This window comes from Mustelus asterias, chromosome 9 (genome assembly GCF_964213995.1).
Source record: "Mustelus asterias chromosome 9, sMusAst1.hap1.1, whole genome shotgun sequence".
In the NCBI taxonomy this organism is placed as follows: domain Eukaryota; kingdom Metazoa; phylum Chordata; class Chondrichthyes; order Carcharhiniformes; family Triakidae; genus Mustelus; species Mustelus asterias.
Genome location: NC_135809.1, coordinates 89,933,515 through 89,950,035, shown reverse-complemented (window position 1 = coordinate 89,950,035; position 16,521 = coordinate 89,933,515). Strand labels below are relative to the sequence as shown.

Sequence of the window (16,521 nt, the reverse complement as noted above, 5' to 3'; positions counted from 1 at the left end):
TAGTATGGCGAAGTGGCAGAAGGATTGAACAAATATTTTGTCTGTCTTCACAGTAGAAGACACAATTTCCATACGAGAAATAGACAATAACCTAGGAGTTAAAAGGAGTGACAAAATTAGGGAAATTAGTATCAACAGAGATAAAGCAGTGGAGAAAATTAAGGAACTAAAATCTGACAAATTCCTGGGACCTGACGCTCTACACCTTGGTTTATTCTACAAAAAAGAGATAGCTGTAGAGATGGTGAATGTGATAGCTATGGTTTTCCAAAGTTCTTCACGTTCAGGAATACTCCCACTAGATTGGAAGTTGACAAATATTATACCACTTCTCAAGAAATGAGGGAGAGAGAGAAAGCAATGAACTACAAACCAGTTAACCTAATATCATTTGTTGGGAAAATGCCGGAATCTATTATTAATGAAGTCTTAACAATGCACTTGGAAAAGCGTATTATAATTAGAACAAGTCAACATGGTTTTACTCAATGAAAATCCTGTTTGACAAATTTCTTTGAGTTTTTTGAGGATGTAGCCAGTAGAGTAGATAAAGGGAGCCAGGAGATCTATTATACCTGGATTTCCAAAAGCCTCCACAAAAAGTTAATAGACAAAATAAGGGCTTCTGGAATTAGGGGCATGGGTAGAGTATTGTTCAATATATAATAAACAGGGATTGAGCATAAACAGGGTTTTTTCACATTGGCAGGCAATGAATAGTGGAGTGCTGCAAGGATCAGTGCTGGGGTCTCAGATACTTATAATCTATATTAAATGACTAAGAAGGAGAGGCAGAGAGTAATATATCTAAGTTTGCTGATGATGCCAAACTAGAAGGAATGCTGTGGGGAGGACACAAGAGAGGATGAAAAGCGGTATAGAAGGTTAGGGGAGTGGGCAACAAGATGAGTATAATATAGAGAAATGCGATATTATCCATTTTGGTCATAAGTATAAAAAAACTGAATATTTCTAAAAAGGTGATAAAATTGCAGGTGTTGATGTTCAAAGGGACTTGGTACAAGGAATGCAGAAAGATAGCATGCAGGTAGAGCAAATAATTAGAAAGGCAAATGGCACGTTGGCTTTAATTGTAATGGGATTGGGATACAAGAATAAACAAGTCTTGCTAAAGTTGCAGAGGGTTTTCACGAGATGACAATTGGAATAGTTGGTGCAGATTTGGCCTCCATATTTAAGAACAGATATACTTGCATTACATGAAGGCTCACTAAATCGGTCCCTGGGATGAGGGGGTTACATACAAACTAAGAGCAGGAGTAGACAATTAAGCCCCTCGAGCCTGCTCCGCCATTCAATACGATCGATCATGGCTGATCTCATCTCAAACCTCATCTCCAACTGCCTGCTCCCATCCCATAACCTTTCATCATGCTACTTTTTAAAACCTATATATCTCCTCCTTAAACTTGTTTACTGTTCCGGTGTCCACTGCACTCTGGGGTAGAGAATTCCACAGATTCACCACCCTTTGAGTGAAGCATTTCCTCCTCATTTCTGCTTTAAATCTGCTACTCCTGAGCCTAAAATTATGGCTTCTCATTCTAGAATGCCCACCAAGGGGAAACATTCATTCTACCCTCTCAATCCCCTTTAACCTTTATATACCTCAATTAGATTGTCTCTCATTCTTCTAAACTTCTGCGAGTATTGGCCTAAGCTGCTCAATCTCTATGTTGTTCTATGATAAAAGGTTGTTCTATGATGAAAGGTTGAGTAAATTGAGCTTATATTCTCTGATGTTTAGAAAAATGCGAGGCAATCTTATCGAAACCAACAAAATTCTGAAGTGCTTGATATGGTGGACGTAGTTTTCCCATTGGTCAGAGAATAAGGTCACAGGATAAGGGACTGATGATATGGGACTTGAGGTGAGGAGAACTTCCTTGGAATTTTTGGAATTCTCAACTCCAGAGTATTGTGGGTTCCCCATTGTTGAATTCACTTAAGGCTGCGATAGATCGATTTTTGATCTCTCAGCAGATTAAGGGCATGGGGATCAGGCAGAAAAATGGATTTGAAGCTCATCTTATTGATTGGCAGAGCAGGCCATGTGGTCTACTCCTGCTCTTACTTATTTCCTTATCTTCTTATTAGGAGAGAGTGATTGCCCTTGACATCATAGCAGCATTTGATGGAGTGTCACATTGAGAAACCCAAGCAAAACTGGAATCAATGGCAATCAGGTGGTTGGAATCATATCTATCACAAAGAATGATGGTTGTGGTTGCTGGCAGAAAATCATTGTCCCAGGACATCACTGCAGGAGTTTCTCAGGTAGCATCCTAAGTCCAACCATCTTTAGCTGCTTCATCAATGACCTACCCTCCATAAAACGTCAGAAGTGGGGATGTTCACTGAGGATTGCATGCTCAGCACTGTTCATAACTCCTTAGATACCAAAGCAGTCCATACTCATATGCAGAAAGGCCTGGAAGACATTCGGTCTTGGGTTGATAAGTGGCAAGTAACATTCATGCCACTCAAGTGCCAGGCATGACCATTTTCAGCTGGAGAGAATCTAACCATCTCCCTTGGGCAGTCAATGGTATTACTATTGCAAAGATCCCCGTTATCAACATTCTGGGGGTTACCATTGATCATAAACTAAACTGGACCAGCCATGTAAATACTTAGACTACAACAGTAGGTCAGAAGCTGGAGATTCTGCAGCGTATAACTCATCTCCTGACTCCCCAAAGCTTGTCCATCAACTACACAAGTCAGAAGTGTGCTGGAATACTCTCTACCTGCCTGGATGAGCACAGCTCCACTGCTCAAGAAGCTCGACACTATCCAGGATAAAGAAGCCCACTTGACTGGCACCACATCCAGCACATTCAACATCCACTCTCTCCATCAGTGACGCACAGTGACTACAGTGGGTACCATCTACAAAATGCACTGCTGCAATTCAACAAAGCTCCTGTCAAATCCATGACCTCTGGCACCTAGAAGAACCAAGGCTTGGAAATATCACACCCACAAGTTCCCCTTCAAGCCATACACCATCCTGACTTGGAACAACATTGCCATTCTTTCACTGTTTCTGGGTCAAGTCTTGGAACTCCCTCCCTAAAAGAGCATAGTTGGTGTACTGACACGACATGGACTGTGGCGGTTCAAGAAGGCAGATCATCACCACCTTCACAAAGGAATTAGGGATTGACAACGAAAATGTTGGTCCAGCCAGTAACGCCCACATTCTGTGAAAGAAAACAAAAGACCTGCTGGATCATCTGTCAAGTGTTCAGCCAACCAACAGTGCCTTTACTGCTGGAAATGAGGGAGCTTCATGAAGTTTGTATTCTGCTAGCTTCAATAGGAACAAGTACAGAGTATGAACAATCATGACCTAAGCACTCTAGGATGGCAGCAATCTCATTTTTAACCTAAAATCTCCAATGACAAGCCCACTAAACTTCTGTGGACAAGTGTATGAAGTGAACGGTGAAAGGCATTCCTTTCCACTCACATCAAAATCATGGCCATTCAGACATTTAAGAAAGAAATGGGGAGATAATTGGTGAACGAATCAAACTAATAGAGATCAAAAAGTCCCTAGCCCATTGTTTCTAGCATATTAAAAGAAATTGAAGGCAACTTAGCAAAGGCACTATAACATGCATATAAAAATTCATTCGAAAAGGGAGTCATGTCTGGCGGACAGTTAGTGATACTCCTATATTTTAAAAGGGAAAGAGAAAAAGCCCAGGAAACTACAGATCAGTTAGCTAAATGTCAGTGGTAGGAAAGATAACATAATCTTTACTCAAAGATGTAATGGAAAACACTTCGGCAGAATTGTTTGGTCTATGCAGTGGCCCCGTCCCCAGCTGCAAAGTCAGGGGTGAGCCCACAACTGCAGTGCCAGAAAGGTCTGATGGATTTATCTGCCTGTCAATTGTCTCAGGTTGGACTTCTACCATCAAGTAGTAGTCTGCCAGTTCTCCAGAAGCAACTGCACCACTGAGAGCAGTGGCTATTTCTGGGAGTGTAGTCAGTCCTCAATGAAAAATTGTCACCGGAGGCGAGATACTGAGCTAAATTAGGTAGTTATGTTAGGGTCAGGAACCACAACTGGTGGTGGTGTGGGGTTGGGGTTGGTAGGCTGGCAATCACTGTTGAAGGGCTTCTCCTGGGCACAAAGTGCCTGAACAGGAACGACCATCTCCTTGCTCCCTAGCCAGGCTGCCAAGGTTTATCAGTGTCTCACCTGACCCAAGGACAGACCCAAAAGATACCCTGATAAAATTCCAGTGGAAACCTGCCAGCTGATTTTACTGCCCCCCCCATTCCACCTGCTACCACACTCCCATGGAAAAGGGGAGGTGTGGGAGAAAACTTTGGTCCAAGAAGTGAAAATATAATGAACAGTGGTCAGTGTAGATTTTAAAAAGGAAGATGTTGCTTGACCAACTTAGTTGAATTATGTGAAGTAACAGAAAGTGTGGACAAGTCTAATGCAATAGATGTAATACAGTTGGATTTTCAAAATGGTCTTCAGTAAAGTAATGCATAGCAGATTCACGATAAAGATCACAACATGATCAGAATATTTTCAGTCACTGAACAGCAAGCTAACTGTGAAACAGAAAACAAGGTTAGGTTTTAAGGTAGTTACTCAGACTGGCAAGGGGCAGGAAGTGGTGCACCACAGTAATAAGTGCTGGGACCATTTGTTGTCACAATCTGCATTAATGATTTGAACTTGAGAATCAGAAATAAGATTTCAAATTTTCAGACAACATCAAATTGGTGGTTAATTAAGACAAAGGAAACTATGAGACACAACACTTCACCTAGTCTCCTCATTGGAATGTTTCTAATCTGTGTATTCTGACATGCTCATCTTAAATGCTTGCCACTGAATCTCTATTCACATATCCCTCTAATTTACCAGTTCATTTTAGCTAGCTCTGCTATCATGCCCTCATAATTGTCCTTATTTAAGTTTAAAATACCAGTCTCAGGCCCATTCCTCTCTCCCCCAAACTGAATGTTAAATTCAAGCGTATTATGATCACTGCTACCTTGGGGTAACTTCATTATGAGGTCATCGACTAATCCTATCTTTTTGCACAATACGAGGTTTAACCTGTTTTGTAGTTGACTCCAAAATGTATTGTTCTAAAAACTATCTTGAAAACATTCTAGTAACTCCTCATCTAGGTGACATTTGCATGTCCGATTTTCCGGTCCAAATGCACATTAAAATCCCCCAAGATTATCATCTAACCTTTCTGGCAAGCTCCCATTATCTCTTCCTTTATGCTCTATCCACCACGTGGTTGCTGTTAGGGGACCTTTTCACCACTCCTACAAATGACATTTTGCCTTTATCATTTCAGATCTCTACCCAAACTGTCTCTATCCTGCTTTCCTGAATTTAGGTTACCCTCTCTAATGTGCAAATACCATCATTAACAGAACCACCATTGCGCCTTATCCTAGCTTCCTTATCAGTCCGAAAGACATGCTGGTTAGCAGCACTGCTATGCTAAATTCGCCTTCAGTGTATTCAAACAAGCATCCGAGTGTGGCAACTAGGGGATTTTCCAGTAACTTCATTGCAGTCTTAATGTGACACTAATAAATAATCTTTAAACTTTATCCTTCCATATTCAGTTCCCAATCTATGTCATTCTTCAGCCATATTTCTGTAATGGTTTTTGGTTCATAATTATTTTTATTTGCACAATCAGTTCATCTGTTTCGTTTCGAATGCTACGTGCATTCAAATAGCCGAAAAAGAATAAAACTTTTGTACAATCTAGCCTTGACTGCTAATTTCCTTTTAGGTTTGTACTCTATCCCTTTCTATTACGTCTGTTCATCACTTCTTGTATTAATACCTTTCGGTCTTGCTTTGTTTCAGCTTTTTGATCTACCACATCTTCCCCTCTCCACTTGGCTAGTTATGCAGCTTGTTAGAATGCTAGCCCCAGCATGGTGAAGACCATCCAACATAAAGTTCCAGTTTCCCAGCACAGGTGTCAGTGCCACATAAATCAGAACAAACTTCTCCCACACCAGTCTTTGAGCCATGCATTTGATTCTCTAATCTTGATTGCCCTATGCCAATTTTCAGGTAATAGACCAGAGATTATTACTTTGAGGTTCTGCTCTTTAATTTGGTGCCTAGCTCCTCAGACTATGCAGAACTTCCTTCCTCATCCTGCCAACGTGGACCATGACGACTGGGTCATCCCCCTCCCACTATAATCCCTTAGCAGATGTCACAAACCCTGGTACCAAGAAGCCAACATAGTCTTGTGGATTCTTGTTCGCAACTGAAAAGAACAACGTTAATTCCACTCATTATACTTAGTCCCTTAGTACCACTGCATTCCTTTCTGCTCTCCCCACTTGAATGGATTCCTGCATGATGGTGCCATGATCAGTTAGATCATTCACCCTGATGCCCCCCCTCTTATGTGAACAAGCAGAAATAACAGCAAAACTTCTTGCGGGACGGTTCCTTGATCCTACAGACCGAGTTCAGTGAGCTTCTTCAGTAGACATTGACCTCCAGATTTGTGGACCTTGGCTCCTAATAATAAATATCAAGCTTTGTTGCCAGACAGAAGTTTGATACATTGTTTCTAACAGTGTGGGAGGATGATGGCAACCTTATGGTTGCTTGTTCATTGTTGGATGAAGGCTGATTGAGAATCTGTTTGAAGTTCTTTGCCCAATTTTATAGAATTTGAGCTTTTACTGTGATTAACATTGACCTGAGGATTAGTGACAAACGAGTAGACTGGCATCCGCAGATAGATTTTAGACCATTGTAGAACCTTTTCCAGTCTTGGTGCTCTGCATGTCACCAAAAGTCACATGCTTTCTGATTCAGGCAAGTTTTCTACTTCACTATGAATTTGCATTAGACAGTCCTGTGGATATTTTGGTAGGCAACTCGCTTGGATAGTGATGAGCATGCAAACATGTTAATTAGGAGTAAGCCACTCTGCCCCTCAATCCTGCTCTGCCATTTGTGATGATACTGTGCCTTTAAGAAATGTATTTGTGTCATGTTTCTTGTGAAGGGATTCTTTTAGACTTCAATTCTGATTAAGGTGCTGAGTGTCTGCAACTGGTAGCTCACATGATGATAATGCAGAAGAATAATTGCTCATAATTATTGGAGTGTTTGTTTTAATCTGAGTTAATGCAGTTTTGTTATTTTTTTGGACAGTCCCCTGAGGTTTCAGAGTAGGGTTTAATTAGGTTGATTGACAAGAAGTCAGAGTCATGTGAATGGGTGGAGCTAGGCTTATAGCGAGAAAAAGCAGGCAGTTACTTTTTGAATTTGTACAGAGCAGTAACTCTTCTCTCTCTCTGGAAATTGTAGTCTGGGACCTACTAGAAAAGGGGTAGCTCTCTCCAGAGGTCTGCAAAAGGCAAGAGGTCTTTTCTCCCGCTCTCTCTTGAATTCTGCTGTGTGAAGATAGGTCTCTGTCTCTCTCTGGAGAACTGATGTTTGTGAAGACAGGTGTATCTCTGTATCTCTGTCCAGTGGTGTTAAAATGCTCTAAGACTAGCAACTCACGTAAGCTTGTGTGGTGTTTTGCTAACTGATTCTGAATAGGAGGTTACGTCTATGGGGATATTGCTTAAATTGGAACTAATGGAGATAGCTACCGGTTAAGAATTATACCTTGTCATGTTTAAGTATTTCAATTGGTAAAAGTTATACCAATTATTTTTGTTATATCTTAACTGTATTGTTAAATAAAATTTGTTTTTAAAGCTTCCCAGTGGATCAATAGAATCACATCTGGAGCAAAACAGCTTACACTCACATTAATGCCAAAATCAAAAATAGTTGGAGACTATATTAACTTCATAATATACCTTGCAGTTTCTAATCTGGTCCCTAACACATTCAATAAGATGATGGCTGATCTGATTGTAACCTCAACTCCACATTCCTGCCTATGCTGGATAACTTATCTGCCCTCCCCCCGCACCTTGCTTATCAAGAATCTAACCACATCTTCCTTTCAAAGAATTAACCACTACCACCGCCTTTTGAGGACTAGGGTTCTAAAGACCCACAGCTTTTTGACAGAGAAGAATCCTGATTTCTGTCTCAAGACACTGACTTTTAAACAGTGGTCTTTAGACTCGCCCACAAGAGGAAACATCCTTTCCACATTCACCCTGTCAAGATCCCTCAGGATCTTACATGTTTCAATCAAGTCACCTCTTACACCACTAAACTCAATCAGATACATACCTAGTCTGTCCAACCTTTCCCCATAAGACAATCTGTCCATTCCAGGTATTAGACTAGCAAACTGTGGTGAACCATCGTTGGTTCCCACTGGATAGTGCTGAGCCAGGGACTGGCCAGGACTACAAGGATGTACATATGTTACTGTTGGATTGTGCTATTGTTGCTGTTGGGTTAGGGTGGGGTTGTTACACCTTTGTATTGTAGTGTTGTGGCACATCCCAGTCGGGCTCCGCCTCCTGGGAGAGGTATAAGAGTCCCTGCTCTGGCCGGGACCCCTTCAGTCTGGGATAGTGTATATAAGTTCTGGTAGCTTCATTAACAGTAAATAAAAGCCTTCATTTACTGAGCTTCAAGCCTCGTGTCTGAATAGCGCATCAATTTTATTTACTGTCGTTAAACTCTCGTCGGAAAAAAAAGAGAGAGAGTATGGAGCAAATTCTCAAGCCGGAACGCCTTACGCTAGATCCACGTGCGGTGGGCGCTTCTAACACCTTCGACCACTGGCTGAAGTGTTTCGAAGACTACCTGGCAGCCTCCGCAGTGGTCACCACAGATGACAACAGACTCCGGGTCCTCCATGCGAGGGTAAGCGACACTGTCTACCTCGCGATCCGTGCGGCCACTAATTACCCTAAGGCCCTCGAGCTTCTAAAGAAGCGCTATACCAAACCACCTAACGAGATACACGCTCGTTACCTCCTAGCCACTCGACGACGGCAGTCTGGCGAAACGATGGAGGACTATGCCAGTGAGCTCCTACAGCTAGCCAGGGGCTGTGACTGCAAAGCTGTGTCGGCTGAGCAGAGCATGTACGACCTCGCCCGAGATGCGTTTGTGGCCGGGGTCGGATCGTCGTACATTCGACTTAAACTGTTGGAGAAGGGTAACCTTAATCTTACCCAGGCCATCGAGTTAGCAGAGATGCTCGAGTAGGCTTCAAAGAGCTTAGTTTTATATCCGGAGGACCACGTGGAGACAACATGGCAGGAGCAGTCGCAAATCCCTCCTCGTCCCTCGGGTTCGAAATGCTGTGTAATGGCGTGCTCCCATTCGGGCCAGACGACGGCTGCAGCCCCGTGCGGCCCGCGGTGCTACTTCTGTGGAGGAGCGAAGCATACCCGGCAAAAGTGTCCCGCTAAAGCTGTATTGTGCACCGCATGCGGTAAAAAAGGGCATTATGCAAAAGTGTGCCGATCTAAACCCAGGAACGGCAGTGCGGCCTGCGATTCTTCAGAGCTTGGGTCTTCATCGTCGAAGTCGTCGCGGGGTTCGTCCACGTGCGAGACCAGGACGACGCCATTACGGTCGACGGGGTCGGAGGAGTATGACCACCAGGGGTCGCTGAGTTTGGCGCCCTCACCCACGTGCGATTCATGGGGGCAGCCATGTTGGTCGACACTGACCACGAACGACCAGCAGGGGTCCTCCGCATCGATTTCAGCTGCCTGCAGTGGCGCTCATGAACCAACGGTGGCGTCGATCATCCTGGACCAGGCCAAGCCTCATAGACTCGACAGATCTATGATGAATATCCAGGTAAATAACCATGTGATTTATTGTCTGTTTGACAGCGGGAGCACTGAGAGCTTTATCCACCCAGATACTGTGAAGCGGTGTGGACTCCAGATTCAACCTGCCAAACAGACAATCTCTATGGCATCAAGGTCCCGGTCTGTTGCCGTGCTAGGGAGTTGCGTGGTAACCTTGAAAGTACAAGGCACAGTTTACGAGCGCTTCAAGCTCCTTGTGTTGCCGTATCTTTGCGCGCCAGTACTTCTCGGACTAAACTTCATGGTCCATTTGAGGAGTGTAATCCTTCAGTACGGTGGGCCACTCCCTTCACTGGCAGTGGGAAAACAGCAGCAGCCTCCAAATTGCCCAACGCGCCCCGCCTGTAGCCTCTCGACGCTGAAGATCACCATACCCTCCTTGTTTCAGAATCTTGTGCCAGGCTGCAAGCCCATCGCAACTAAAAGTAGGCGTTACAGCACTGAGGATCGGATCTTCATTAGATCTGAGGTTCAGTGGCTCCTCAAAGAAAGGATCATACAACCCAGTGTTAGTCCGTGGAGAGCACAGGTCGTGGTGGTCAAGAGCGGGAACAAACCCCGGATGGTCATTGACTACAGTCAGACCATTAACCGATATACACAGCTGGATGCGTATCCCCTCCCGCGCATATCTGATATGGTCAATCAGATTGCGCAGTACCGGGTGTTCTCCACCATAGACCTCAAGTCTGCCTACCACCAACTCCCCATTCGCCCAGAGGACCGACAATACACGGCTTTTGAGGCGGATGGTCGCTTGTATCATTTTCTCAGGGCTCCTTTTGGTGTCACCAATGGGGTCTCGGTCTTCCAGCGTGCTATGGACCGAATGGTGGACCAGAATGGGCTGCGGGATACCTTCCTGTACCTGGATAATGTCACCATCTGCGGCCATGACCAGCAGGACCACGACACAAACCTCCTGAACTTCTTACGCACTGCATCTCGCCTGAACTTGACCTACAACAGGGAGAAGTGTGTGTTTCGTACGCGCCGTTTAGCCATCCTAGGATACGTGGTGGAAAACGGGGTCATTGGCCCTGATCCAGACCGTATGCGCCCCCTTGCTGAACTTCCCTTACCTACTAGTGCAAAAGCACTGAGAAGATGCTTAGGCTTCTTCTCTTATTATGCGCAGTGGGTTCCCAATTACGCGGACAAAGCCCGTCCACTCATTAAGTCCGCGACTTTTCCCCTAATGCCAGAGGCCCGATTGGCCTTCGATAAGTTGAAAGCCGACATCGCGAAAGCTACGATGCACACGGTAGACGAGTCCATCCCCTTTCAGGTGGAAAGCGATGCATCTGATTTCACCCTGGCCGCCACACTTAACCAGGCGGGCAGGCCCGTCGCATTTTTTTCCCGCACCCTCCAAGGCCCCGAAATTCGGCATTCATCGGTGGAAAAGGAGGCCCAGGCCATTGTGGAGGCCATCAGACACTGGCGCCATTACTTGGCGGGAAAACGGTTCACCCTGATCACGGACCAGCGGTCCGTGGTGTTCATGTTTAACAACACGCAGAGGGGCAAGATCAAGAATGACAAGATCTTGCGGTGGAGAATTGAACTCTCCACCTATAACTACGATATCATGTATCGTCCAGGGAAACTCAATGAGCCCTCGGATGCCCTCTCGCGTGGAACATGCGCCAGTATTCAGGAGGACCAATTGCACGCCCTCCATAATGATCTGTGCCATCCTGGGGTCACTCAGCTCTACCACTTTGTAAAAGCCCGCAACCTGCCTTACTCGGTAGAGGACGTCAGGTCGGTAACAAGGAGCTGTCGGATTTGCGTGGAATGTAAGCCGCACTTTTACCGACCTGACCGGGCACATTTAGTCAAGGCCACTCGTCCCTTCGAGAGACTGAGTGTTGATTTTAAGGGCCCCCTCCCCTCAACAGATCGGAACGTGTACTTTCTCAATATCATTGATGAGTACTCTCGGTTCCCTTTTGTTGTTCCTTCTCGGATACATCCGCTGCCACGGTGATCAAGGCATTCCGTGATCTTTTTACCCTGTTCGGGTACCCCAGCTACATCCGTAGCGACAGGGGCTCGTCGTTCATGAGCGATGACTTGAGGCAATTCCTGCTCTCATACGGGATCGCCTCTAGTAGGACTACGAGTTACAATCCTAGGGGTAATGGACAGGTGGAACGCGAGAATGCTACAGTCTGGAAGGCTGTCTTACTGGCGTTGAAGTCAAAAGGTCTTCCAGTCTCCCGTTGGCAAGAGGTGCTCCCTGATGCGCTCCATTCTATTCGCTCCCTCCTGTGTACGGCAACCAATGCTACTCCCTACGAGAGGATGTTCTCATTCCCTCGGAAGTCTTCCTCGGGGACCTCATCACCGTCTTGGTTGACATACTCAGGACCCGTCCTCCTGCGGCGACATGTAAGGGCCCGCAAGTCCGACCCGTTGGTCGAACAGGTCAATCTCCTCCACGCCAACCCTCAGTATGCCTATGTGGCATACCCTGACGGGCGAGAGGACACGGTCTCGATCCGAGACCTGGTGCCAGCAGGGGATGTAACAACCCCTGTCGCTCCCATACCCCCAGTAACAAACCCATTATCTCTTATTTCTTCCCCGGACACGGCGCGGGCAGCATCGGGACCATTGCTTAACCATTTTACTCCCATGTACAGCTTGCCTGAGCCCAGAAGATGGTCGTCACCTCAGGGTCAACCGGCCTGTGAGTCCATGGAAGAACAGCTGGACGCCGTTTTGGGGAGAACGCCACCGCAAGTGCCTACTCCGGTGTCACCGCCGGTATTGAGGAGGTCACAACGACGGTGCGGTCCCCCTGACTGTCTGAACTTATAGACTGCTGACATTTTATTCTGGTTTTTTTGTACCCCGCCGGCCTTTGTTTTCAAAGGAGGGGTGAATGTGGTGAACCATCATTGGTTCCCACTGGATAGTGCTGAGCCAGGGACTGGCCAGGACTACAAGGATGTACATATGTTACTGTTGGATTGTGCTATTGTTGCTGTTGGGTTAGGGTGGGGTTGTTACACCTTTGTATTGTAGTGTTGTGGCACATCCCAGTCGGGCTCCGCCTCCTGGGAGAGGTATAAGAGTCCCTGCTCTGGCCGGGACCCCTTCAGTCTGGGATAGTGTATATAAGTTCTGGTAGCTTCATTAACAGTAAATAAAAGCCTTTCATTTACTGAGCTTCAAGCCTCGTGTCTGAATAGCGCGTCAATAGCGCATCACAAACCTTTTCTGAACTGCTTCCAATGCACTTACATCCTTCTGAAGAAGGCCATAGTAGTCAAGATGTGATCCAATGCCCTGTATAACTGAAGCATCACCTCACTACTTTGTATTCCCTTCACAATAAACAATAACATTCTCTTAACTTTCCTAACTACTTGCTGTAGCTACATATTAACCTTTTGCGATTCATGCATTACGACTCCAAATCCCTCTGCATCTCAAAGCGTTTCAATCTCTCACTATTTAGGTATTATGCTGCCTTTTTAATTCTTCCTGTGAAAATGGACAATTTCACATTTTCTCACATTATATTCCATTTGCCAGATCTTTGCCCACTCACTTAACCTATCTATATCCCTTTGTAGCTTCCTTATGCCCTCTTCACAATTTATCTTTCTACCTATCTTGATGACTTGGCATTGAGGTAAACCCTGTAGAGGCAATGATTTTCCTCCAGTAATTTCTATAGCTTATTTGATGGTTTACATCAAACCAAATCTTGATGCTAATGAGGGACTGAGGCAAGAGCCTCTAGAGCAGTGGAGTACACTATATTCCTGAAATTTGCCCAGTCATTCTCAATACAGTGAGTGTCCATTTTTGCTGTACACAGGGCCTCCAGAGTTACTTTGAGACAGATTCCTTTATTAGTGCCTGTTTGAGCCCTGAAATATTGAGACGCTTCTGGACCTTGAGGCCCAGGAGGCATCCAGGGGAATAGACCTTGATGTTTAACTTTGATTATACAGCAGTCAGTACAGATGGAAAAGGGGATACAGTTTTGAAGATCTAAATAGTTTCTAAGTAGCAACAATATTCAGTAAATAAGCATTCATGTTGCCGAGACAACATAAATCTTTGTATCACAACTACCAGGCAGACCCTTTAACAAAGAAGGCCCAATCATGGTGAATGGATCAACCATGAAACACTATATTAAAGTGGGTGTTGGACACCTGTGATATTGTGAATGCACTATGGATGTTGTGTTTCGACGTCTACTTCAGACAAACTCACCAATCTTACACAATGGTTGCTAAACTATATGTAGGTTTAGTTTATTTGAAAATACTGCATAGGATGTTCAGCAGGCAAATCTACTTTATGGATTCAGCAAGTAATACTTATAAAGACAGTACAGCTGCAGTTTCTATGCACACACATGTGCACACACAAGCTGCTGGTTGCTTCCTGGTTACTTGTTCATTTGCATATTCCCTTAATGTGATGACATAACAATAGGGCCATCAGATTATTATATAATTTTCAGTCACAATGAGTTTAGCAATGCTAAGAACCTCAGCACCCTAGCAGATTATGCTGCACTATACCTACATTTTCTAATTTTCATTTTCCAGAAAAGCAATTGATATAAAACCATAGAAGTGTTTAAGTGGCTTGTGCTATGATGTTAAAACGTTTTCACATCTCAGTGCTCAATAACCTGGGTAGCCTGTATCTGACACACTATATTATGAAAGCCATACAGCATCATAATGTAAGATTCTTAAAATTTTGCAGCATCATTTCACTCAGTTTTCAAGTACCCACAATCCTGATCTCCATCTTAAAAACAACGAGAAGTAGAATAGATATAAAAACTGATCAACTCTCCCAATGATGGTCTTACAGATGAGATGCTTACAGTTTCTAAAATATCCAGTTTCCTCAATCAGACATTTTACTGTACCTTTGCATAGGCGCACGTATCGGACAGTCTCCAGAATGGACACATCTGATCACACGTTGGACACATGATTATTGTGTGGGCACTGCAGATTTCCTTACTGAAGATTCATGAGGGAGAAAACAACCGGTTAAAGCATTGCATTGAACTTCCAAGGAAATACTTTGTAAAAATTGGAAGTGCTCAGACATTAGGGCCAACTCAGATGGCATGGTAGCAGAGTGGTTAGCACTGCTGCCTCACAGCGCCATCGACCAGGTTCAATTCCAGCCTTGGACGTCTGTCTATGTGGAGTTTACAAGTTCTACCTTGTCTGCATGGGTTTTCGCCGGGTGCTCCGCTTCCCCCCACCGCCTCCCCCCCCCCGGTCCATGGGTGTGCTGTAGATGGATTGGCCACAGTAACTTGCCCCATACTGTCCAAAGATCTGTGGATTATCTATGGTAAATGTGCGGGGTTACGGGTTGGGCCTGGGTGGGATGTTCTTTTGGAGAGTTGATGTAGACTCGATAGGCTGAATAGCCTCCTTCGGCAGTGAAGGAATTCTATGAAATCCCAAGTCAAACCTGTAGCAAATCACAGATGATTGAAACATAGAAATTACAAAATTAGGCAGTCCATTTGTCACAACTTGCCTTTGTCAATACTAACGGTCCATACCCAGCTTCCTCCAACTCTATTTATCTCACCCAATCATCATATAATTTGATGATTTTTTTTGGGGGGGAAGGGGGGGCAGAGAGAGACAGTGGGGGCGATTTTACCATTTTTTTCCTAAATGCTGGGTGGGCTTGAAACTGGGAGAGTTTCAGATCTGTCTTTTGTGCATGTTTTCAGGCCCCCCCACCCCACCTCCATATGTACACTGCCTGCAAAACTTTGAGCAACTCTGTTCCTTACTGCAGAAGCCTGTGGGCAGAGCTTAACGTGCCCGGACATGCAGAGGGAGGTGATGTGCCTGTGTAGGCCTCTGATGCTGTACATGCGCATTAGAGGTAGCAGGGGTCTGACAGAAAGGAGAGAGCTGTCAGGCCGTGCTAATGCAGGCTGCCTGAAGCAGCTCCCCCAACCCTGCAATCACAGGGGCCCACGGCCCAAGATAGCCCCTGCCGTTCCCTCCCTGCCGACTATACCAATCGCGGACTCCCCCTCCACCACCAATCGCCGATCCGCCACCTTCCCCCTACCAATTGTGGACCCGCCACCCTCCCCCCACTGATTGCTGCAGAGTGGCAGCGGGCTCCCTCTCCCTCCCTCCGCCCCACCAATCCCTCCAGAGTGGCAGCAGGCCCCCTCTCGCTCCCTCCTCCACCGATCCTTGCAGAATTGCAGTGGGCCCCATCTCCCTCCCTCCCTCCACTAATCCCTGCAGGGTGGCAGCAGGCCCCCTCCCCCCATTAGCCTTGCCCCCTCTGGCCCCATCCTCACTGGCCCTGTCCCCATTATCCCCTCCCCCATTAGCCCACATTGGCCCCACCCCACTGGCCCCTCCCCCATTTGCTCCGCCCCTGGCACTGCCCAGTAGGTCTTGCCCAGGTGCCAGGGTGTCACTGCCAGTCTAGCACTGCCCGAGGGGCACCCCGCTTTGCCCACGGCCTTCCCGGGGGGCCTCAATAGCCTCTGGTTCCACCGACAAGGCCAAGACGACTGCTCACCGTTCATGGGGAACATGTCTATGCCTCGCCGGTGAGAACCTTTCCTGGCGAGGTCATAAAGGGGGGTGAGCCCAGACGATGGAGCTCACTAAACAGATGTAAAACAGCATTAAAATAAATTTACATACATTAACCTGCCTC

The 16,521-nt window shown here is 45.7% G+C and overlaps 1 protein-coding gene across 1 annotated transcript in view; it reads right to left on the bottom strand.

Moving 5' to 3' along the window:
• Positions 1 to 16,521, bottom strand: part of LOC144499259 (anoctamin-9-like) — a 178,046-nt gene that overhangs the window by 137,941 nt on the left and 23,584 nt on the right. The window contains exon 5 of the mRNA XM_078221374.1: positions 14,729 to 14,825. Coding sequence (XP_078077500.1) covers positions 14,729 to 14,825 — 97 coding nt within the window. The remainder of the gene's footprint in view (positions 1 to 14,728; positions 14,826 to 16,521) is intronic.